This window comes from Heloderma suspectum, chromosome 3, assembly GCF_057233095.1.
Source record: "Heloderma suspectum isolate Gila_16-S chromosome 3, 16-S_ref, whole genome shotgun sequence".
Lineage (NCBI taxonomy): Eukaryota > Metazoa > Chordata > Lepidosauria > Squamata > Helodermatidae > Heloderma > Heloderma suspectum.
The window spans coordinates 261,874,003-261,897,344 of NC_139460.1; the positions used below are offsets into that span (position 1 = coordinate 261,874,003).

At 47.2% G+C, this 23,342-nt stretch overlaps 1 protein-coding gene and 1 long non-coding RNA gene across 2 annotated transcripts in view; one reads left to right on the forward strand and one right to left on the reverse strand.

The window, feature by feature from the left end:
• Window positions 1-23,342, reverse strand: part of LOC146351122 (uncharacterized) — a 33,309-nt gene that overhangs the window by 1,746 nt on the left and 8,221 nt on the right. Inside the window, exon 2 of the long non-coding RNA XR_014789521.1 lies at window positions 5,316-5,464. This is a non-coding gene — a long non-coding RNA (uncharacterized LOC146351122). The remainder of the gene's footprint in view (window positions 1-5,315; window positions 5,465-23,342) is intronic.
• Window positions 692-22,608, forward strand: UBTD1 (ubiquitin domain containing 1). Its single transcript, XM_084846604.1, has 3 exons — window positions 692-1,107; window positions 19,853-20,080; window positions 21,487-22,608. The coding sequence occupies exons 1-3, from the start codon at window positions 1,038-1,040 to the stop codon at window positions 21,870-21,872; spliced, it is 684 nt and encodes a 227-aa protein (XP_084702730.1). The 5' UTR covers window positions 692-1,037; the 3' UTR covers window positions 21,873-22,608.

Below are 23,342 nucleotides of genomic sequence, written 5' to 3' on the forward strand. Positions count from 1 at the left end.
CACTCAGTGAGCTTCATGGGGACTAGAACCCATCTCTCCTGAGTCCAAGTCCAACACTCTAACCACTATACCACATTGGTTTGGCTTGGTTTGATTTAATTTTTTTAAATGAAGGGTTTGAAGGGAAAAAAGAAAAGTGGCAGCCGCTAGGTATTTTGGAAGGGAGTTCTATGCATGATGAAGGGCAGCGAGGGGGACAGCAGCCCTTCCACCGTCCACACATCAGGAGGCCCTGCCTGCCACGGTCAGACCATGACATCCAAACGCCAGCTGAAACTCCCGTGCGTAACAACATCGCCTTTTGCAGAAAGTTGCTGGTGGTCTGGAATCCTCCTCTGCAAGTCAGTAGTGGTTTAGGGTGCTGGTTCCAGCTGGGCCAGACCCTGTGGAGGTCTGGTTGCTCTGGCATGTGTAGGCGTACGGCTCCGGCCTTTTCAAAGCGGGGTCGCTGACCGTGAGAGTGCCGCTAGAAGAGAGATTTCTGGAGGGGCGCGCGGCGAGGCCAGTAACCCCCCGCTGGGAGGAAATGAAAGCCCCCTAAGACTCGAGCGGCGGCTCGCCCCGGTCGGTCTCGCCTCTTCCCGCCCCCTGCAGAGTGGTGGCCAGGGTCACGGACGATCCTCTTCCTGGGGTTGGCAGAGAGAGGGCGGAGTGGAGCCCGGGCTCCAGCCGCCGAGTCACATGCTCACCTGGAGGAGGAGGCGGAGCCCGAAGTGTCTCCCAGGGCCGGGGGATCCTCCCCGGCTCAGATCCCCAGCTCCCGGCGAGGTGGCAGCCGCAATAGCAGCCAGCATCGGAGTCCCTGGGCCTGCCTGGGCTGGATCCAACCCGAGCAGGGCAGACCCTGATTGACGCTTCCCTTTCCGCAAGACTCCAAACCCTTTCTGGATGTGAGGAAGAAGCCGAAGCCGCGTCTCACAAAGTTTGCGTGCTCGTCCGGAGGGCGAATTGGGGATCCGGCCCCATGCGGAGCGAGAGAGCCCTGAGCCGGGCTCAGGCGCGTAGACCCTTCGGAATCGCAGCCTGGGGCTGCCGCCATGGGCAGCTGCGTGGGGAGACAACGCAGAGAGCGGCCGACCACCCCGGGGCACCAGCGCAAGCGAGCAGGTGAGCGCCGCCGATTTGACACCCCGATTTGACACCCCCACTCTCCAGAGCAGCAACAGCGGCAAGGGAATCTGGGCCATTGGGAATACCATCGAGATTTGTTTCCCCCCACCCCCGGCCCCTCACTGGAAAACTGCACTTCCTCTCCCCGCCTCCCCCGCTCCCACCCTAACTGGGCACCCGCCGAGACCAGTACCAAGCCTGGTAATGGGCACTACTGTATTATTTTCCTGCCTGGGCTGAACGGTCATCGGACGTTTGAGGATCGTCCGGGCGGGGGCTGTGGGTTGTATCCAGTGTTAGACCTACTTAGAGTAGGCCCACTGAAATGAATGGGACTTAAGTTAGATTAACGTTGGACATAACCCTCTGTGGCCCAGACCAGTGTGTAGTAGAGTGGACAACTGTCTGCATGCGCTCTCCTATGCTGGAGATTGGGAGGTTCTGTCCTAGGGATTTTAAGTGATCTGGACTGACTGGGGTGGACTGCACTTCCCTGGAGGGGCAAGGGGTGTGTGTTGTGGATTTCTTGTGTAATCCCCCCTGGAGCAATCCTGGTTTCTGCAGGTCCCTTAAACTCCTTGTCTAGGAAGACTGTGTGGGATGTCCTGGAAACTCACCTATCCTCTTTATGTAAGAGCCAGTCCAGCTTGTCTCACCAGATGGGTTGGAAGGAGTGCAAAGTGCTGTGTCTTCTCACTGACACAGACATACTAGGTGGGATAGGGGCTGCTTTGAGGCCAGCGGGCTTCCAGCACACACTCCATAAAAACTCAGATTAGTTGGCAAATCAAAGTGATTTGTGGTTAGAGGCTGCCAGGAACGTAGCCTTTGCCTCAGAAACTGGCCCTGGCACATGTGTGGCCCCTCATGTGTGGCCCCTGTCTTGAGGCTGGTAGGCTCTAACCACAAATCCTTGCAACATGTGCTAAGGGCATATTTACACCTGCTAGGAGGGCATGGCCTTCTCGAAAACTAGGCTCAGAAATACTTGTCCATGTCCAGGTTCAAGGGCCTTGCAAATGTTTTGCAAGATGAGAAGGATGGAGGCAGCATAGGCTTTGCTGTTTGAGTATGCACAACATGTGACCCTGTGAAGTATAGGCCCATGTGCACAAGACCTGGCCATACTCTTCTTAGTCCAGGTCAGTCAAGAGCACAATTGCTTCCTACTCCAGATGGCTCAGATCAGTCCCACTCTGCTAGAGCTGCATTAGTTGGATCAATAGCAGAAACAGCTTTAACCCAACAAGCTCATCAGCAAGTATTTGGCATCAGCAGTGGTGCACACATACTGATGCAGAATTTTTGGAGACAGAACAGTCCTGACATTTCAGCAAAAGAGAGGCCTCTCTGGGCAGGAGAGGAAATATGGTATAGTTTCTGTGTTTGGCTGCTCAGGGCTTTTCTTAAATCTGCAGATAATCTGGATGGTGCAAGAATTTTGTCTAGCCATGTGCTTGCACTGCCAGGCTGATAGCTGACAGCTTCCCATATGCTTGCTAGAAGTGGGTAGAAAAGACTGGTCAGAGATGCTGTTTCTCTTTTATTTCAGGCAGCTATGCTGGGAAAGGGGCTGTTTAGGAGCTATTCCAGGCAGTAGCTCTGCACTTGCTATTCTGCTTTTACAACAAAGCTTATCCTGAGGTGCTCTCCTTCCACCCTCAAGAAGCAGTGAGACATCAGACTTAACTTTGCCAAGTCCTGTAGTGACACTGATACCAAAACCTATTGGCAACACACACCGTCCACTGCTCTGTTCTATGCCATCTTGCATTTTCTGCCCCTGATAAAAGAGCAGGATGTACTGAGGAGAGCGTTGATCCATCTCTTGAAGAGCTTAACCCATTTGTAGTGGTTATTTGGGTAATGGAATTACATGGCAGAAGCCAAAAATGCTATGACACCATATTGGCTGTTTGTGGCCTGAACGCTAATACTCAGTAACCTACTTTATATGGTGCTTGATGTGTTCACTTTATGCATCTGGTAGAGTAGACTGCTGTTATGAAAGCTCATACCAAAATAAACCAGTCTCCATAGCACAATTTTTTAAAAAAAATCTTCTTTGTGCTAGAGACCAAGGTGTTTCCAACTACTCATCTGGAATTTATTTCTTGGAAGACTTGAGCATGTACTTTAAAATGAAAAGTAAACACTTGGCACACTTAGCAAGTGCTGCTTGGTGAATTGTTGTGGGCAAGAATGGCTGACCGCCCTTGTGGGGAGCACTGGCATATCTATTGCTGATGGGTGGACTATGAGAAATGCGAAGGCCATAGCTCAGTGGCAGAGCACATGTTTTGCATGCAGAAGGTCCCAGGTTCAATCCCCAGAGAGCTGCTGCCAGCCTGTGTAGACCAGCCTCTCCAACCTGGTGCCCGCTAGATGCTTTGGGCATCAATTCCCATCAGCCCCAGCCAGCATGACCAATGGCCAGGAATGCTGGGTGCTGTAGTCCAAAAAATCTGGAGGATACCAGGTTGCCTAGTCCTAGTGTAGACAATACTGCGCTAAACAGACCTATGGTCTGACTTGGTATAAGGTAGCTTCCTATGTTCCTTTATACTTTGTTCCATGTTGTGGAAAGGATATGGGATTTTGTTGGTCTAATATCAGATACAGCAGGGAGGTGGCACCAGAGATAAGGACCTTCTCGGAAATGATACATTCTTCTAAAAGAAGAAGCATCTCCCCTCTCTTTGGCCGAATGCGTCAGCCCTTTAATTTGATAGTTTCTGTAGGCATGTCAGACTCCAGCTTTGCTTTTGGCTGCAATCTTAAACACAATTACCCTATTGAACATATTGGGATGGGACTTCCTTTGAAGTAAAAATGCATAAAACTGTGTTGTTAGGGGATAAACCATCTCTCTCTGCCATAGAAATCTGGAGCTCCTCTGAGGCTTTGTGATGGTGTTTACCTTAAGTGCTTATGAAAAGTTGGGCTGGCAGTCATGGTGATATATTGCTGGCATTTTGCAAACGCAGGCAGTGTGAGTTCAGCTGAATCTTCAAGAAACAGCACAAGCACGTCCCTGGTACTACCCAGTCAAATGCAAGCCAAATGGGGGTTGGACTCGATGGCCTTGTAGGCCCCTTCCAACCCTACTATTCTATGATAAGCCTTTCTGCTGCTGAGTTCTGCTCTAAACAAGTGTGGACTTTTAAAATATTTGGGGTGGGAATTGTACTGAAAGCCTAAAGGCTGGTAGAGAAGCCCTTGCAAGGGGAATTCACATTGGGGGGGAAAATAAGATAGTCCCTTGATTGCAGCCTTCCCCAACCTGGTGCCGCCAGATGTGTTGGACTGCAGCTCCCATCATCTCCAGCTGGCATTGTGGTGGCTGATGGGAGTTGCATTCCAACACATCTGGAAGGTACCAGGTTGGGGAAGGCTGGTTTAAGGGTGCTGAGGATCTCATGGAATTCTGGGAAGAGTCAGATCTTGAGAACTGATACCTTCACTGAGTTCCAGCACAATTTTGGGGGGTCTCTAATTATGCCACAGTGTCAATTTAAAGATTATTATCTTGGCTTCCGGTCCTAAATTATGGGTCGGTTGCTGTTAGTCAGTCGTGTGCTCCACCTCAGAGGTGACTGCATTTGTGTTATGGGCGGAGTGATACTTGTGTCTCCTTGTCTCCAACCCTCTCAGGCTGCTTTGGACAACGTGGTCTTGCAGCTTCAGGATTCATTCCCATGGCTGCATGCATGGATAAACATAAGATGTACATTCCTAACACATGGGTCTGATTTACTGACAGGCCTATGAAATTCCATGATGGCTTTAGAATACTGGATTTCACAGGTTTGCCGATGAGTCAGACCCGTATGTTACCAATTTACACATGAGTGCCTATGAAGGTGCTGGAATTACTCCCACATAGGCTACAGATGTAGTGTGTGAACCCACCCTTGAAGAGTCTCATAAGCTGGTTTGGGTGCCGTGCCGCGCCGCGCCATGCAATGTGATTGATTGACATGTTTCTTTCTCTTTATGTAGTGTGACTCCAGAGTACACCCTATCATAACCAGAAACTGGCCCCACCAAGGGACTGCAAGACTGACTCATGCCTTTGCTCAGACAGCCACTGATTGCAGTTGCTTGTGTGTTGCTCCCAGCAATAATTACTGTTTTGTAGGAGGCAGAAAAAGAGAGACAGGAAGTGGGGAGGGGTGGGTAAGTGGGTTGAGAGCAGCACTTACAAGCTACACCTTCCCAGAGAAGAGGCTGACTGCATCCAATCCATAAAAGATAAGCAGATGGGGTTCCGTATCATGTATGAGGGGAGAGAGATCTTCCTTGATTAGAACTCTTCATTCTCCCATCAAAAGAGGATTGTGCTGGGCAGTGACTGGCGGAGACAAAAACATAATCACAGGTTTGGTAATTATCCAGCTTAGCAAGATAAAGTTGCCCCAGTTCTAGTATTTATCTGTTTTATTATTTATTTATTTTTTCAGTAATTTATACCCCACTTTTTCCCCTCCACAAAAGCAGTCGCTCAGAGCAGCTTACAAAGTATAAAAAGTGTAAAAACCATCACCAGTCTTTAAAACACATTTACAATAAGGTAAAAGCAACAGCAAAGGCAATAACACAAACATCCAAAACTAACAATCAGGAAATAAAATTAAGCACAATCGAGTCAAACACTTGTTTCAAGAGAAATGTCTTACCTTGCCAGTGGAACACAGATAAAGAAGAGAGTGATCTAACTTCTTGGGGCAGTATCCCCCAACACATCATTTATCTGGGCTTCTTGTCCAGGAATTATGGATTCAGCAATATATGCTCTGCTTTTGCAAGCAATCGGGCAAGTTGACTGGAGACAGTTGGAACAAGTGGTCTTGTGTGTCTATAGATTGTGGCTCTGTTGCTCAAAGTGTATAAAATCACCTCTGCCTGGATTTGCTAGGTGTTTCACATGCATGCCTGCGTGCACACATACACACAGGCTCAGTTTGCATGTAATGGCAAATCATGGCTTAACTAAGCCACAATTTGCTGAGCACAACCGAGAGCGAGAAAGTGTGGTGTCTCTACCGTGCTCCACTCTTCACTTCCACTCTCTGTAAACAACCTACAGCTAGCCTGTCCATAGGTTATGAGCATGACATGTGAACCTGGATCATGGATCCAGAGGAGGCTGGGTGATCTTGTATCTTAATTCAGTTAGGAAAAGTGAAGTTCTTCTGTCTGTCCTCCTCTGTCTCCTATATTCCAGAGCCTGGGCCTTTTGATGCATCTACTCTCTTAGATGGGGTATTGGGTGAAGAGGGGTATATCTGCATCGGTAGCAGACTGTATTGATATACTTACCTATTAGAGAGTCCAGATCAATATTTTAAACCATTTTTGTTTGCATTTCTAAAACTTCTTATTTGAAACTAGTTAAATGTTCATCAGTATGATGGGCAATGAGAGTTGTTGAACCTGCCCCCACTTTTTGGTTTCTCCTCCTCTGCACCCACTTGCCTTGCTTCTGTTGAGGCCATTGGCTGATTTGCTGTGATGTTACAGTGGACCTGTGTGGACAGGGAAGTCATGGCTCCTCTGGCTGCTATTGGCTTAGCTGCTCTGATATCTGGATGATGCTGGTCTGCCTTGCTTGCTTGCTTGCTTGCTTAATAAACCTCAGAATCTGAATTCTGGGGACCATCCAGATCCTATATGAAATTAAGGTTCTCTTCTATGGCAAGATGCCATGGTCTTTTGAACATTACATTGTGGGTGCATATTAGTTGAACTGTCCTTTTCCCAGGAGGCAGGCAAAGCTTATAAGGTAGGGGAAAACTGGCATCTTAAAGCCTTGGACATCTCCACTGTGTTCTATGGTGGCACAATATTTTAGAATAAGGAACAGTGTAGCACTCCTGCCATTCCTACAGGATGGGACAGTGGATTAGCAGACTAGAAGGCTTTCCTAAACTAGCTGGAACTAAAGGATTGGTGCTAATATGGTGCCAGCTTACCAGAATGTTCTGGCAAGGCCCAGATCTGTAGTGAACAGGTAATCTGGATCTTGTCCTTGTTCATTTGTGTGCATGAATTCTCTTTTTACTGGCTTGGACTTGTTGACTGGCTCCATTGAAGTGCCATCACCCTTTGGACTGGGTGTAGCCATCCTGCTCCTGGTCATCGGTGTGAGCCACAAATTTGGGTAGACACAGAAGAGGCACACTCTCTGTTTTACCCACTGATCCTTTAGTGGGTCAAAATCCCAGCCAGTCTCTTTGCTACTGTGAGAGCCACCTTCAAGGCTGATAGCCCTGTGCCTCCCACCCTCTTCTTTTTGCACACTCTACGAATGTTCTCATTAGGCTGGACCTGCCATCTGCATGCAGCAGCTCCTTGTCTATAGCAGGCATTAATTAGTACCCCATCCCCAGCTCCCAGGCCTGGTTGTTTGTTTGGCTCAGGAGGTGTTGCCCAGATCCCTCCCTGCAGAGCAACCTAGGCAGAGTTCACACCCAGGAGCCTAAGTTTAGACTGTGCTGCTTGGGGGTGTGGTGTCTCCAGTTGCCCTTGGAGCCAGGAGAGAAGAACAGATGTGGTTTGGCTGTCAGTGAAAAAAGGCAGGTTTAGGATATCTTGTTCCAGTGCCCACTGGTGAGATCCTGTGTGTGACATTCCTGTCCTGCCACATCCTCAGCTTTGGAGGGAGACAGGACTGCCTGTTGCTGAGTTAATTGGATTCAAAAGAGGATAGGATTCATGCGCTTTTAATAGTTGTGTAACAGAGAGACTTTGGACAGATGCAGTTTGTCATGTCACAGTGCTGCGGAGCTGGGGAAAACTGCACCTATCAAAATTCCCTTTTCTACATAACTGTTCTACATCATCCCATGCCGAATGGCCTATGTTCGCCCTGGCTGCCTCAGGAATTCTGGTCTTATCTGATAGACCGATGGCCATTGCCTGTTCATCGTAACCTTCCACTCTGCTGAGCCACATGGTCATTCCCCAGAGTGCAGGGTCAGGCACCACCGGCAGAGCAGGGCTAGCAAGTCTTCTGTTGATATGGATTTTTCAGCAGACTACTTTTTTTCTCCTGCTATTGGACCCCAGAACCAGTTTTGCAAGGCTCGTGCTGGTCTGTTCAGGCTTCAGCCAGTTAAGCCAGAACACAGTTCTAGGGAGGAGGAAATGTCCTTTGCAACACAGCCCAGCATGGCTTGGATGGCCACAGGGCCAGCCCTGACATTTCCCAACACCATGTAACATTTTTTAGTGGGCAGAACTGCCCTTGGCTAACTCACCATACATTTTCCAGTCCTAGTGGTGGCTGCCTTCAGAAAATGCTGACCCCCTCGGTTTTCTTGCAAAATGCCTCTTTTGTGGAAAGGCAATTTGTCTTCCAAGGATTTGTGCAGGGCAGGAGGGAGGTGGGCACAGCTGTGCCTGAAGGACATGTCCAGGCAAGAAACTATGCAGTGTTTATATAGTGTATATAGCATCTTGCTTCCAGCAAGACAAAAAAGCAAAATGCTGTATGCACGATCCCCTTCTGTGGCCACAGTCAATACATTTATTCTTCTTTGTCCATGAGTGACTTTGCCTGGGCATGCAGCATCCCTGTGCCTTCAGTTCCTGCCATGGTGCTTATCAATGTGTGTTGCGAGGATGCTGTGTTTACACACTGACAGATTTCTGATGATGGGCAGTTCTGGAGTTCTTGTGGCTTGCTGTGTTCACACCAAGCAGACAAAAATCTTCAAATGTTCAGGATGCTAGGACTCCTGAGCCCAGGACCCCTCTTTACTTGGTTCTATGACTTTTCTTGCTAGGAGCTCCTTCACAGACCACTCATTCCCTTAGTCCACCAGCAGTTATTTGATGAAGCTCCTAAATCACTCTGTCCCTTTTATGTTTCTCCATGAAACCTACCTGCTGGGTTCTAATGGACTGTTATTGCTTGCAAGCTGCACCCCACGCCTCAAGTCCATTGGGCTTCTCCTCTGTCCCTCTCCTGTTGGCACAGGGATTGCTACCTTTTTCCTTTCTTTAGCATTAGCCCTCCTGCTGTCCTTCAATCATGTGATATTCCTAAGCAGCAAATATGCATAAAAACAACAATAATTTCTATATGGCATGTTACAGTTTTCAACATGTGCACTCCATGTGCATTGTCACCAAGGCAGCATCATAAGAACATAATAAGTGTCTTGCTGGATCTGACAAAGACCTTTCTAGTCCTGTATCCTTTTTCCCAACCAACCAGATGCCTATGGGAAGCCTAGTAGCAGGACATGAGGACAACAGGCCTCTCCTGCTGTAGTTCCCCAGCAACTGGTATTGCTACATGGAGAAAGTATGTAAGATTGGGCTGGGACAGTCATAAATATTGAGCTTTGTCTTGTCCATGTCGCTTATCACCATTCTGCCCAGATTTTTGTAGCCTTGGGCTGGATGCAGCATATATTTGTTTCCTATAGTAGCTCCCTGTGTTTTGCTCCTAGATGCTTTGCTCTGGCTAGTTCCATATGTGTAGGTGTGTGTTGAAAATTCAGTTTAAAGATATACTTCATCAGCATAGCAAAGTATATAAATGTTTTCAGCATAATTAGGAATGACATATCCCTACATATGCTAAGAGGTGGAAGGAGATACCACCTGACTCAAGAGAGGCACAGCACAGAGCTCATCACTGGTGTATCTTTATGTCCTTTGTTCAGACTGGCTACATCAGTTGTGGGCAGCACAAAATTTGTCATTGGCGGGAAAAAATATTGGGAGGAAATGGCATCTATAATGCTATGAAGCATGACAAGGGTCAAATTTAACTTCTATATGCTCTTTTCTTATTGGAGTTTGGAGAGTTTAGAGTTAATTTATACCTCCTCTTGTCAACTTCAGTTTCAGAGGGGTGTCTGTGTTAGTCCACAGCAAAAACAACAAAGAAACTGCCTCAGTTGTGCACATTTTATTGTTGTAATAGGTACATGGCTATTTAAATAGTTTTGACCTGTAGTAGTCCAACACACTACAAACACTCACTTCTTCCCAGTGAATTGTTCATTGTTGGTTTGTCTCTCGATTTGCCTGCACAGAGGAATATCCCTGACTCATACCCATATCTCCAGCATGATCTTATTGTGCCTTGTATCTTGCCTATATGCCACCTTCACACAGGGATCCCGTAATCCAGTATTATGATCGTCCTGATACAACATGATCAAATGTTTTAATTCTTCATGAGGCTAACATAGTATAGTCACCTTATCAAGTTGTGAGCTGTTCTTTCCTGTCCCAAAAAGGTATCTAAAGTAATTTTTTTAAATGCCATGGTGAAACCAGTCTAGCAACTTGGAACCTGGCTTCCCCTCACCCACAGAGAAAAGCCTTGCTTATGTAGTCAGTCACTGTACCTGCCTTACGATCCCTTTGTATCCATCGTGAACTTACTGAGAGATTCCTGAAGTTTCTAATTTTCCATATAGATATTACATTTTATTCCCTGCATGCTGCAGGTTTTGGATTCACAACATTTTGGAATCTGAGTGACCTAAGACATGCCATCATTTGTTTTTGCATTACAAGGTGTACCATTTTAACGTCATCTACCATATAATGCAGAACTCAACTTGTTCCTCTATAATATATAATTATGCTCATTATTTAGATCTTATTTGCCACAGAGATGACTGGGCCACAGGTTAATGCAAGTCAAGATGCTGTAGGTATTAAGGGGATACCAGGCTTGACTGAGTTTGAAACATGGCAGCTTTGGGGTATTGCCTGCTTCTCTTCAAGCATGTTATGGACACAATACATCTGCTGCCTATATCGGTATGCTCCCAGGTGTAGAGACAGATACTGTGTTTCTGACAAATAAAGCAAAGATATTGAAGACACGATCAGGAGCATAAGTTGGACTTGGCAGAGGAGGACAGAAGCACGGCCCATTGTTTTCTGGAGAGAGGGAGACTGCTGGTTTGCAGAACTGTTGGTGAGGAGGGGGAGGGAGCCTTTCCCTACTTAAACTGGAGAGAAGTTTAGGGTGGGGTGGGGGAGTGGCTCAGATCAAAATAGGACAGAGGTGGCACAACTTTACAAATCCCAGATCAGGGTTATAGATCAAGGGTGGTGTGTGTGTGTGTGTGTTTTCAGCATAATTCTAATTTAATGTAGAGGCTCATTTTCTTTGAGGCTTGTTAGTGATAAACAGATCCACTGTGGGAAATATAAGCTAATTATGGGGCACAGAGAGATAAGCTGACCCATTGCAGGGGCTTCCGCAGCTACCAACTTGGTGGACTGGAGCTTCCCAAACTACTCAGTGCTGGGCCTAGCAAAATGCCTAGTCTTCTTAAAATGTGGCTAGTTTACTGGCAACAGGTTCTGCAGAGTGATCGTGTCCCTGGTTTGTTTTAAGCCTGCAGTCTGTTGATTTTTGAGGATATCTCCCAGTTCATATGATTATGAGGAGAAAGAATAATAGTGGCTTCTTTTCTCCACTGCAAGTGGAACCTAGGTCACTGGACAGATTTTGTTGTCTCTTCACCAGGGTTTGAAAAGGACCTGTCATATTTATGAAAGAAAGGAGTTCAATGGCTATTGGCAAAGGTGATTGGGATAATGCATCTTCGGGTTTCAGGTGTCCTTAAACACCTGAGAATGAATAGTGGGGAATGACTCTGCCATTGCACTTCTGCTGGAAATGGTGATGCACCAAGATGAAATATCTGGCTGGCTGGATCATTAGCCTGACACAATAAGGCTTTGAATATGCTGCTCTCTGTAATGTTGGTGCTAGAAGACATTACAGAGCTCAGTGGCAGAGTGGTGACATTATCGCGCCACAGCTCAGTGGCAAGAGTACATGCTTTGCATGTAAAAAGGTCTCAGGTTCAATTCCTGGCATCTAGGAAGAGCAGTGAAAGTCTGAGAGATGCTGCCAGTCGGCATAGACAGTACTGAGTTAGATTGTCCTATGGTATAAGGCAGTTTCCTATATTCCTATTTCCTCTGGGAGGATATTTTCTCTTGACGCTTGTCAAGTTCGGTATTTGGAGGAAGGAGCTTTTCTCATACCACCTTTGCACAGAACCACAGTCTCAGGAATGAGTGAGCCATCTTAGCCTTTTGTGGGCTTGTTGGGGGCAAGAGCTGCACAACACACAAGGACTAGGTTACAGCAGAGGAAGATGCTCAGAAGCTGCCCTCGGTAACAGCATCAATAAATAGCAGCAGCTTAGCACTTGCTACCTAGGGTAGATGGCCTGGTAGTGACTGCTGTTCACTATTTAACTCCTTCCATTCTTGTGGTCATAGATTCACAGGCTGAAAGCAGTCATTCGAGATCTACTGTGCTATTGTCTGTCTTCTCCGGGTTCCAGCTCAGAGCTGAGCATCTACTTCCTGAAAGCCAAGGTGGGGTTTCTAGGACTGGCATTAAACTGGATGCCTTCAAGCAACTGTCCTAGCAACTTGTCTGAACCAAAGAGAGGCAGAGTCCAGGGCCACCTAGTCCCCATCTGGAAGACCCTTCTAATAGGGGCAATGAGATTGCCTGTTCCTTAATTTAAGAGCTTAGAGCTAGCAAGAGAGTCAGCAGCAGTGTCAGCACTTCTTGGGCAAAGTGACCATTCATTGTTACACACACTTTCACTGCCTCCAGGCTCTTAAAGTATCAGGCTGAATGACCGGAGCTGTTCCTAATTAGTGCCTGATTGATAGACAGGCACAAGTTGGCACACAGCAGGCTTGTTGGATGGGGGCCTGCCCTGCTCTGAAAGCAATATTTGTACCTCTTCAATCATAGACCACTTCCTCTGTATGCTGAGCTGTCTGGAGTCAAAACTAACGGTATTCCTTGTCTATCAAGGTGGCTGCTGCCTATTCCCCTGCTGCCCACTACCAAGCCAATTGTTCTACAGCTAATCTAGTTGAGAAGCTTAATTTAGCTGGTGGTGGGAAGAAGGCAGGAGAGACTGCCTCTGGCCTATTAATGCCAGCAGCTTTCTATTGACAGCAGGTGGCCAAATAATTTCATATTTTCCCAAGTGGAACCTTATTTCTCTGGCTGCCATATCAGAAGGAGCCAAAATGGGAGCTGCTTGCACTTGGGGTTCAGTTAATTGCCTACTCCCCAATATCTCATTGCAGGGGTTGTCAGCTAAAGATGCTGCATAACTACTTTTAAACAGCCCTGACCTGCTTTGTTGCCATCTGTCCTGGTGTTTTTATTTATTTTTGTTCAGTTTTAATGCTGGGCAATAAGTGACCCTTAGTCAGGATGGCAATTCCCTCTTCCCAGCAGAGCCTGCACAGCAAGTATAAATCCCACAAGGGTTATGGAATCATCCTCCATGATGCAATGGCCACCTTGGGGGATTGGAGAAGAGCAAGCTGGGCTTTTTGTCTTTGTTTGGCGCTTCCTTTTTCCAGCTTTGTTCTCTCTTTCTGAGAACATGTCTTCCCCCTGGCTTTTCTTTCCATCTACCACCCTAATTAGACTTAAGCCTGCAACACAAGCTCCTTAAACAGCTGACTTGAAGTTAAATCCACTTGCACAGCCAGCCTAGGCAGGGTCAGTTCAGGACCGAGCAACACACCTAGGATACATGGGGGACTGCCAGGACGGCTCAGCACTCCCCTCTGAATCTACAGGGTATTTTCCCAGCAGATGAAAGGGCAAATGATATTGGGGCAGGCTGGGAGTTATTTTCTGGAAAAACATATTTACTCTGTATGTGTGATTGCATCTTGCACTCATGGAATCTGTCGCATAATTTGGCATCTACAAATTCTCCACTTTCATTTTAAAGCAATGCATTTGTAGGTGTTATGGCTGTGAACAAAAGTTTGAACATGTGGGCAGTGCTGAGTGAATTCCTAGAAGCCAGAAGGGGCTGGGCAAGACATCCAACCTGTGGGTGCTGGAAGAAAGGCTTTCTGGGGCCCTCTTGTATGCACTATTCCCTGGCCTCTGCCCATTTATTCCCATCTCCCTACCTATTCCTCTTTCCGTTCAAAGGAACATAGGAAGCTCTGCCTTATACCGAGTCAGAACATCTAGCCCAATATTGTCGACAGTGACTGGGTTTCAGGGTTTCCAGTCTTTCCAAGCCGTACCTAGAGATGTCGGGCATTCTGGGATCTTCTGTATGCAAAGCATGTACTCTACCACTGAGCTACAGCCCCTCCTCAAAGCTGTTGCTCATACCTTTCTTCAAAATTGATTTCTTTGAACATTTGGATCTTGGAAGCAGAATAAAATCTGCAAAATAAGAGAAGTTGTGCATATTTGCATGACATCCATAATTTATTCAGGTCACCGAATTTGGACCTCCTTGGTGCAGAATATACACAGCCCTCATTGTTCATGTTTCTGGTCTGTTCTTCCAAGCCCTGCAAGTACCAAGGAGAGGTTGTTGCTAGATAAAGAGTCAAACAGTATTGCACTGATTTTCTGGAACAATTAGCGTCGATGATCTCTTCTGCTGGAGTCGGTGACCCCACAACCCTTGAGCAGCTGCCCCATAAAATACACTTCCTGCTAACCTAATGGTGATGGTGACAGATCATGTTGTGTGGTGTTTTCTTGGGGGTAGGAGAGTGGGCAGGAGTCAGCAGGGAATGAGATCGGAGGTAAGAGTCAGAATCTCCTTTGTTCCAGTGGGGTCCATGTGAGAGCTGCTATCTTTGGAAGCTGCTGACTGGCCTTCTTATCCCTGAGTGGGATGGTTTGTGTGTGAGAGAGAAAGATAGATTGGCTAGTCTTACTGAGTCCCAACAGCAGCCTTTCCCAAGCTGGGTTCCTCCAAATGTGTTGGACAGCAACTGCCAGCATTCCCAACTAGCATGGCCAGTGACTGGGAATTGCTGTCCAACACATCTGGAGGGCACCAGCTTGGGAAAGGCTGCCCAACAGCTTTGTGGTTTTACAAATACAGTGAGGGAATTATGGTGTCCTAAGAAAAGAATGCTTCTATTTTCTACTCCTCAATTTTTGGAATCAAGCTGGTGGCTGTCCATTTTTTGGCTGGAGCATAGCCATTGCCCCCAGCAGTGTTCTGTTCCGGCCTGTTCCGGAGAACAGGGTTGACGTTTGTAAGCAAAACTTTCTCTATGTACTTGGTCTGTTTTCCTGCATGTGGTGGGGGAATGCTGTCCTCTTTCATCACTCCCATTAAGCTGCAACTATTCCCTCAATCAATGTTTTCCTGCCATCTCTAGTACCCTAGAGATTATGGTTAGTTGATTGCTTATATCCTGGCAGTATTTCCACTGGCCTCCATCTGGATCAGATGAGAATACCTCCTTCCCGCACATCTCTCCATCCCCCACTGCACTTTGCAATTTTCTGCAGACTGAGTGTTGCAAGGGGGCAGAAACTTCAGTGAGCTACTGGGCAAGCAGGAGAATTCTGAGGGCTGCAGGTAAACTAGGCAAGCATGGTTAGCTCCCTTATAGTGAGTCAGACTATTGGTCCCTCTAGTTTGGTATTATTTTTTACACTGCCTGGCAGTAGCTCTCCAGGGTTTGAGGGCCAAGTTACACTTGATGCTAAACACGTTGCTTAGAAGCGCATCACGTTTTTAAAAAATGGAATAGCAGGCTCAGTGAGGCCCGGTTTTCATCAGGGCCACAAGATGCGGGGAAAGTTTAACCCAGGGGTGGGGAGCCTCTTTCTGTTTGAGGGCCAAATTCACTTTTGGAGAAGGTTGTGGGGGGCACAGGGCAGGGCCAAAGGCAAAGGGGGTGAAGCCAAAATACCAGCATATTTTAGCTTAAAGCTCTTTTTGACAGTAACTGCGTTTTGGGAGAGGCATTTCAACCTTTTAGAATGGGGGACGGATGAACGTGGAAAAGCCAAGCAGCCTGGGGTGTGGCCATCTGGGGAACCATGGGGGGGCTGGATTGAGATCCCACGTGAGCCAAATTTGGCCTGTGGGCTTAAGGTTCTGCACCCTTGGTTTAACTCTTCCTTCCCCAGAAATCCCAATGAAAATTGCCACCACCACCAGCACACCCCACAGCTAGTAGCTTTGAAAAGAAAAGGTCCCATTGCCGCCAATGGGAGCTATTTTTCCTGAATGCAGTAACATGAGGAGGGGGGACCACAATTTTTTATTGGGATCATGGCTGGGGAAGGAAGAATTAAACATCTCCCATGCAGTGAGGTCCCAATGAAAATATGACCTCTCTGTGCTTATTTTTTTTTTTTAAATCCTGATGTGTTTCCAAGTGATGAATTTAGTGTCATGTGTAGTTTGGTCCTCAGTCAGGAGTCCTTTTTCCAGTCCCTGCCTGGAAATGCCAGGGATTAAACCTGGGCCTTTTGCATGTAAAGCATATGCTCTACCACTGAGCTATAGCCCTTCTGAGCGCTTGTGCCAAATCGTTCAAAAGGCCTCACACAGGGATGCTCTCAGGTTGTCTCTAAGATCTATTTCCTGCTGCTCCTTGGGACCAGGTACTGCAATAACACTTAGCTCTACAGCTATGGGTGAAAGAGGTCCAGGAATATGCAAGGTGTGCCTGGTCAGCCGATGTTGTACCGTGCGAGGCATTTGATCCTTGTGCTTATTTGTCACGTGTGTTTGCGTCTAGATACATCATTGGTGGGCAACAGCCAGGGTTCGGGGACCACATTGCCCCCTCAGAACCCACCAGGGGCTTCACCGCTCTGCTGCTCAACTGCCACCACCAAATTTGCCACTGCGGCAGAAAAGACAACGCATGTGGAAAGTGCGTGCCTTGTTTACAAGCAGAATCATGCTCCCAGGACATTCCCGGGAGCACAATTCTGTTTCCAAACAAGGTGCACCCTCCCCACATGTCTCATTTTCAAGCCAAATCGCCATGGGTTTTTTTTTGCCACCACAGTAGCAAATTCAGTGGCAGCAGCCGGGGGGTGGGGGTGGACAGCCATTGGGAGGGGCATGTGTTGCCCACCCCTGAGATAGGTGATTAGATAGTGATATGAGTGTTGAACATATGTTTTAAAATGTAAGAAGGCTGGATTTGTCCTGGATTTTCCCTCAAATTGTAATGGAAAGTCTTCAAGGTGCTCCCTCCTCTCTCCCCCGCCCCTCATGGCCTCGCCATTGAATGCTTGAGCTCCTTATTTCAGGGCCAACTCCTTGGCTAGGAATCTTCCGGACAATTACAAGGGGCCCCTCCCCCACCACAGCAGCCCTGTAAGAAGAACAAGTGCCCTGTGTGAGAGAGGAAGGAGAGAGAGGCCAGCGAAGACACCATATCACATGCCTATTCCTGAATCAGCCAGACTAGCCTCTCCCTCACCACAATGACAGCAGCCATAAGCATCAAATGCCCTGTGGGAGAGAACAAGGAGCAGGAGGTGGGGGCAGCAGAAATAGAAGGTGTCGCATAACTGCTCCTGGATTAGCTTCTCCCCCAGGCACCCCCCATTTTGTTTGACTTCACCATTTTAAAATTCTGTTTTTCAACCTGTTCCCATCTTCTCCACCTCTTCTTTCCCCCCAGCAATCTCTTGTGTGTCCATTTCTTTTAATTATTACACGATAAGGCTTTAGAATGGAATTGTGCTTAACGAGCCCTGTGAGCCAATTTGGAGACTGTGGCCAAAATGCAGGAAAGAAATCTAAATCTAAAATAATAAATACAAATGAAAAATCACATTTGAGTTGTGTGGCTTTGTCTTAATGTGCTGCCATGAGAGAGATTATAATGTGACTTGGCATTGCGGAGGTTCTGTTTTACAGTGCCCTAAATTCATCTCATACTTTGGAGCACAGAACATTACTCACAATTTTATCTCTTCCCCATTAATTATACTCTTAATGCTGGTACTGTTTGGTACATCATTCTAGCCAGGGTGGGTGGCAATCCCTGCATTATTTTGCAAAGCAACGGTTACATCCTGAGTCTCAGATATGTTCTTCTTTGTAGTATCTATGTAGTCCTACAGCTGGGTTCTGTGCTTGTGCAGGACTGTTTCAGAACTTTCTAGAACATCAGTCAAGGAGGTGGTGCTCCTGCTCCTCCCTCAGGTAGAGAGCCAAGTCTGTCTGAGCATGCGCCAAGAGGTGTAACAGGCACTTCCCCGTTTAGCACAGAACATTCCTAATAATTTCACATTGATCTCAGTAGTCTCCTATATAATTGTTAATGTCATCTGAAATGGAATTAGCTTTTTGTACCACAGCATATCAAAAGCTGGCTCTTGTGTAGTTAATTTTATCTGCTACAGGGGTCTCCAACCTTTTTTGGGCCAGTGGGCACATTTTGAATATTAAGAAAGGGTTGGGGTTGTGGGCACCATCACAAAATGGCTGCCATGGGTGGGTGCATATTCACGAAACGGACACGTAATACCCAGCCAGCTACCCCACACAGAAAATACACAAGACATACAAAATACCCCTTTGCTCCCAGCTCTCTCCCCAACTCCCCACCCCCACTTATTAGGCAGCTGTGACTGGGGTCCCTCTTTCTTTTGTTCTTTTTCTTTTGGGGGCAGCTGGGAGCACTTCACAGTGAAGCACTGGCTTCCAGTCACCCACCATCTTTACTTCTTGAGAATGGGAAATGAAGATGGCAGTGGCTGGAGGCCCTTCCTTCATTTGTGATGGAATTCGAGGCACCAGGAAGAAATTCGTTTTTAGAAAATAAAAAATCAGGAGGGGTTAGATGCCTTGGCAGGTGCCCGAGGACATACTGGTGCCCACGGGTGCTACATTGCTGACCCCAGTGCTAAGCCTATTCCCAAAATGTGACTTCTGCGATCTGTGTCTTATATATTTATGCATTCTTGCATTCTTTCCTGTGTTACACTTTATATGTATCATATTAGATTTCATTGATTTATGTTCTTACCACAGATTTCCAGTTTATCAAGAGTCTAGAGAAAATGTAGCTTATAGTGTGTGGTATTTTTAGTAACTCCAGATTCTATATCCTCACTTAAATTTGATGTACACTACACCTATTGTTTCATCTGTTCTAAGCAATTAAATGTTGCATCTCTGTTTAATGTTGATCTCCTCTTTCTCCAGAGAGAGTGTTTCATTCAGTTGTATAACTTCCTGCTTCATATTAGTTTTTCCTCAGCTAGACTGTTGTGTACAGTTCTTGGATGACATGTTTTAATAGGAAAACAAGAAAAGGTTTGGAAGACCAAAACAAAGAGAAGACAGAGAAGATTCATATAGAGATCATGAAAGAAATTTGGCATATTCAAAACGGGAGACTGAGGAGGGACATAGGAAGTCTTGAGAAATTTGGAAGGGTTTCCTTTTCCACTGAGTGTATGAGTGTACGTAAATACATATATATGTTGAAGTACACATCTGTCAGAGTTTGGATCTAATGAATGAATCCTGCCTGTAGTAAAAGGGAAAGAATTGAATAAATCATCAGTGTCATTGCTAGGAAGAGAACCCAGATGAACTGACTTTCCCCTCTAGAGTCTTTGCCTTGCAGTGGTTCATCCTTCCCCAGCCTCACAACCTACCAGGTTCCAACTCTGTAACTTATTCCTTGGCTAATTCCCTGAGCTATAAATACTGCCTGGCATGGTGGGGGTGCAAGAGAGCTATTGTCATCAGCCATGTGACCCATGCCATACACCTGGCAAGGGAGACTGTGTTTGTTAATCTATAAGGGAGACTACATAGTACACCTTGCCTGCGCCTGGCTTTGAAAAGATGGGGCGGTAGCTGTAAAAGGAAAGGGGCCAGGTCCAGCAGGCTAGAGGGCTTCTGTCTTTTGGGGCTCTGTTTGAAGTCTCCCTCTCCCTTTGCAGGTCGTAATGAGCCTCTAAAGAAGGAGCGCCCCAAGTGGAAGAGCGACTACCCCATGACGGATGGACAGCTGCGGAGCAAGCGCGATGAGTTCTGGGACACAGCACCTGCCTTCGAAGGCCGCAAGGAGATCTGGGATGCACTCAAAGCTGCTGCCTATGCTGTGGAAGCAAACGATCATGGGCTAGCACAGGCCATTATTGATGGTGCTGGAGTTACCTTGCCTCATGGTATGCAGGGGAAGCCAGACTATCATAGGGTTAACTCTTTCTGCCTATGTCTCTAGTGCAAGGCAGAAACTGGTCTGCATAAAATGGTCATCTCTAACCATGTACATGTGCAAACATAGTATGTGTGCAAGTGTATACAGCAAATCTGTGTTTGCTACTATGGGTTATATAGAGGTGAGCACACCAGGAAGCCAGGGATGGCCATCCCTCCCTGCGACATGTACTGCACACAGTATGATAAATGGGTTTGCTACCACAAAATATATGAAGTGCCCCTAGGTCTGGTACTTCCAAGAGTCTAGAACTGTGTGAACCCTTCATACAGCTCTGTACGCATTTGTTTCTGGAACAAAGATAACAAACAGCCCAGGGGAACCTGAACAGAGAAAGATATTTGCATCTGCCACATCAGCTTCAACAGAAAAGACAAAAATGGCAAACTTCACCCCATGTCAGCTAGCTGATGGTTGCCTGGTCCAAGTATGAATTAAGCATTGCTTCCACAGATAGCTGGACAGGATTGATCAGCCTCTCTGTTCTTCTTCAACTGCAGGGCAGCTTGACTCTGGGGTGTTCCCAAGGATGGGTGGGTGGTGGTGGTGGTGGTAGGGGGTCTTCCCTCAGATATGGGAAAGTTTTTCACTGGTCCAAGGAAACTGGTCTGGACAATTTTGCACTCTCCTCTAAGACAAGAGCTAACAGAACTGGACGTTGGGCAACCTCATCCCCATCTCGAAAAAGATAGCAGGTCCTGGTGCAGGGATGGGTAACTTCTGGGGGTCCAGGGGCCAATTCCCCCACAGAACCCTGCCCTCTGCAGCAGCAAATGCAGCAGCGGCAGCGGGGATGCACAAAAGGCCAGAGGGCTGCATGCAGTCCATGGGCCATGTGTTGTCAGCCCCTTTCCTAGTGAGTCAAAGAGAAGAAGGGCAGGTGTAGCTTGTGCACTAGGATGGCTAGTGGGTGGCACTTGTAATTTTGGGGGCATCCAAAGGCTGGGGGAGTGGGGTCCAAGAGTTCCAGAATAAATATTAGAGAGCTGGAAGGAGTCTAGGACAGGGGTGGGCAGAAAGTAAACTTCCAGATGTTTTGGACTTCAGTTCTCAACATTCCTGACCATTGGCCATGCTGGCAGGAGCTTCTGGGAGATGAAGTCCAAAACATCTGCAGATCTACCTTCTGCCCACCCATGGGCAGACATGTGAGGCCATGGTCAGGCTTGAGGGGCATCATAGCCTCAGGAAGGACACCAGGGTTTGGAAAGAAAATAGGAATATTGCATTTGAAAGGCTTTGGTTTAGAATTGAGGAGTGTCTCAAAATAGACTTTGGGAAAATTATATATATACACACACACACACATATAAGCCTTTCATGCCCTCTACTGGTATCTTCATTCTCCTGCAGGCTCTCTTACTGAGTGCTACGATGAATTGGGTAACCGGTACCAGCTCCCTGTTTACTGCCTAGCACCGCCTGTCAACCTGATTATGGAGCGGAGCGAGGAGGAGGGTGTGGAGCCCCCAGAGCCAGCACCCAACACCCGACGTGAGTTCCCCCTCAAAGTGCGCCTCTCCACTGGCAAGGACCTGCGCCTGAGTGCCAGCATGACTGACACAATTGGGCAACTGAAGAAGCAGCTCTGTGCCCAGGAAGGGCTGGAGCCTGCATGGCAGCGCTGGTTTTTCTCTGGCAAGCTCCTGACGGACAGAACCCGCCTACAGGAGACCAAGATCCAGAAGGACTTTGTCATTCAAGTCATCATCAATCAACCACCTGCGCCAAGGAACTGAGCTGGAGGCAGTTGGTGTGGGCCCAGGTCTATGGCCCAGGGACTGAACCGGAGCCTGTGATCTTATATCTGGCAAAAGCTGATGGCATCTTCAGAACCAGGGCTGGAAGATTCCACATGCTCACTTGCTGTAGGGCATAGACAAGTTGCAGCAAGCTAGGCCAGCACAGATGAGCAGTGTTCAATGTGGTTCTCCCCATGGGTTGCCTCTCATGGCCCTTAGGGTCAGTTTTTTACCTCCCCAAACCCCAAAGGATTGGACCTTCTCCCCCTCCCCCCTCCCCCACTTCCAGGCTCGGCTGGCACCGAAACACAAGCCTTCCTTCTCTCCCACTCAGCTCCAACCCAGGTGGAGCTGCCTGCACTGGGGCTTTAAGCCTGTATGACGGATCGTGGGCATAGTCCCCTTCAGGAGCAGAGCATAACTCTTGCCATTTGGGCACTGAGAAGCTTTTGTAGGAAGATGGAGACCAATGTGTCTCTCGCACAAGGGACTGCACTGGGCCCAAGGCCACAATACATTTTCCAACATCCTGCCAATGCTGGTTCCCCATTTCTAGGCCTTGGCTAATGCTGAGGTTGATCCTGTTTGCACAATCACCTTTGATGAGAGAGATGCCCATCCTAGATATATGAACAGCCCTTCATCCAGATAAGGTCCGATATGGGGAGAATGGAGGATGGTTTGTATGTATAGGTATCAGTGTAATTTATCAATAAAGCTTTTTCCAACTAGCCCTGAGCTTGATTTTGCTCCTTCACATTGGCAAGTTTTAAACTATTTGGTGGGAAGGAACAGGCTGGGGAATTAGGTAATCTGAATTCCACGCTTAGCCTAGGACGAAACCAGCATCTGCCTGGCCTTTGTAATGCTATGCCCAAACATTTCCAGAAGAGAGATGGGCAATTTGCATGAAACAACCAGCTAAGAACACAGAACTCTAGTGAAACACAAGGCTAGCTTTCAAGCTAGAACTAGAAGTAATCTGGACAAATGTGTGGTCATAACCACATATTTGCTAAGGTAACAGGAATGCATGGGCTGGGATGACACGTGTAGGGGAGGATCTGCAGGTGGAAGGAAGAGCTATTGATGCCCACCAATTCTTCCCTGCATGTGCCTCCCCTCCCAGGCCAATTTTTCCTCTCCTAGGCTCACTTCCATTTGCAGGGGAGAATCAGCAGATGGAAGGATTATACACCCCCCGACTCCTTGCAACAGCATTATGAGGAAAACATGGGATGGGATACCATGTTTCTGTTGTAATGCCTAGTTTGGCCCTCAGATAAGATTTTCTAAATGTATCCAATATAACAATTCTTGAGATAAGAGGAATGCAAGAATAATATACTGAATAATAATATTACTACAGCCCTAAGATTATCTTATTGCGACGAGAGGCTAGGTTCGGACAATAGGCAGGGGAAACAACGCAGTGTCAGTTGTTGCCCCTGCCCCTGCGCGTGCTGG

Excerpts from the sequence above, each read along its gene's own strand:
- UBTD1 (XM_084846604.1), top strand. The coding sequence starts at position 1,038 with ATGGGCAGCTGCGTGGGGAGACAACGCAGAGAGCGGCCGACCACCCCG. Across the intron at positions 1,108-19,852 it reads GCACCAGCGCAAGCGAGCAG|GTCGTAATGAGCCTCTAAAG; the intron begins GTGAGCGCCGCC and ends CTCCCTTTGCAG. Across the intron at positions 20,081-21,486 it reads TGGAGTTACCTTGCCTCATG|GCTCTCTTACTGAGTGCTAC; the intron begins GTATGCAGGGGA and ends ATTCTCCTGCAG.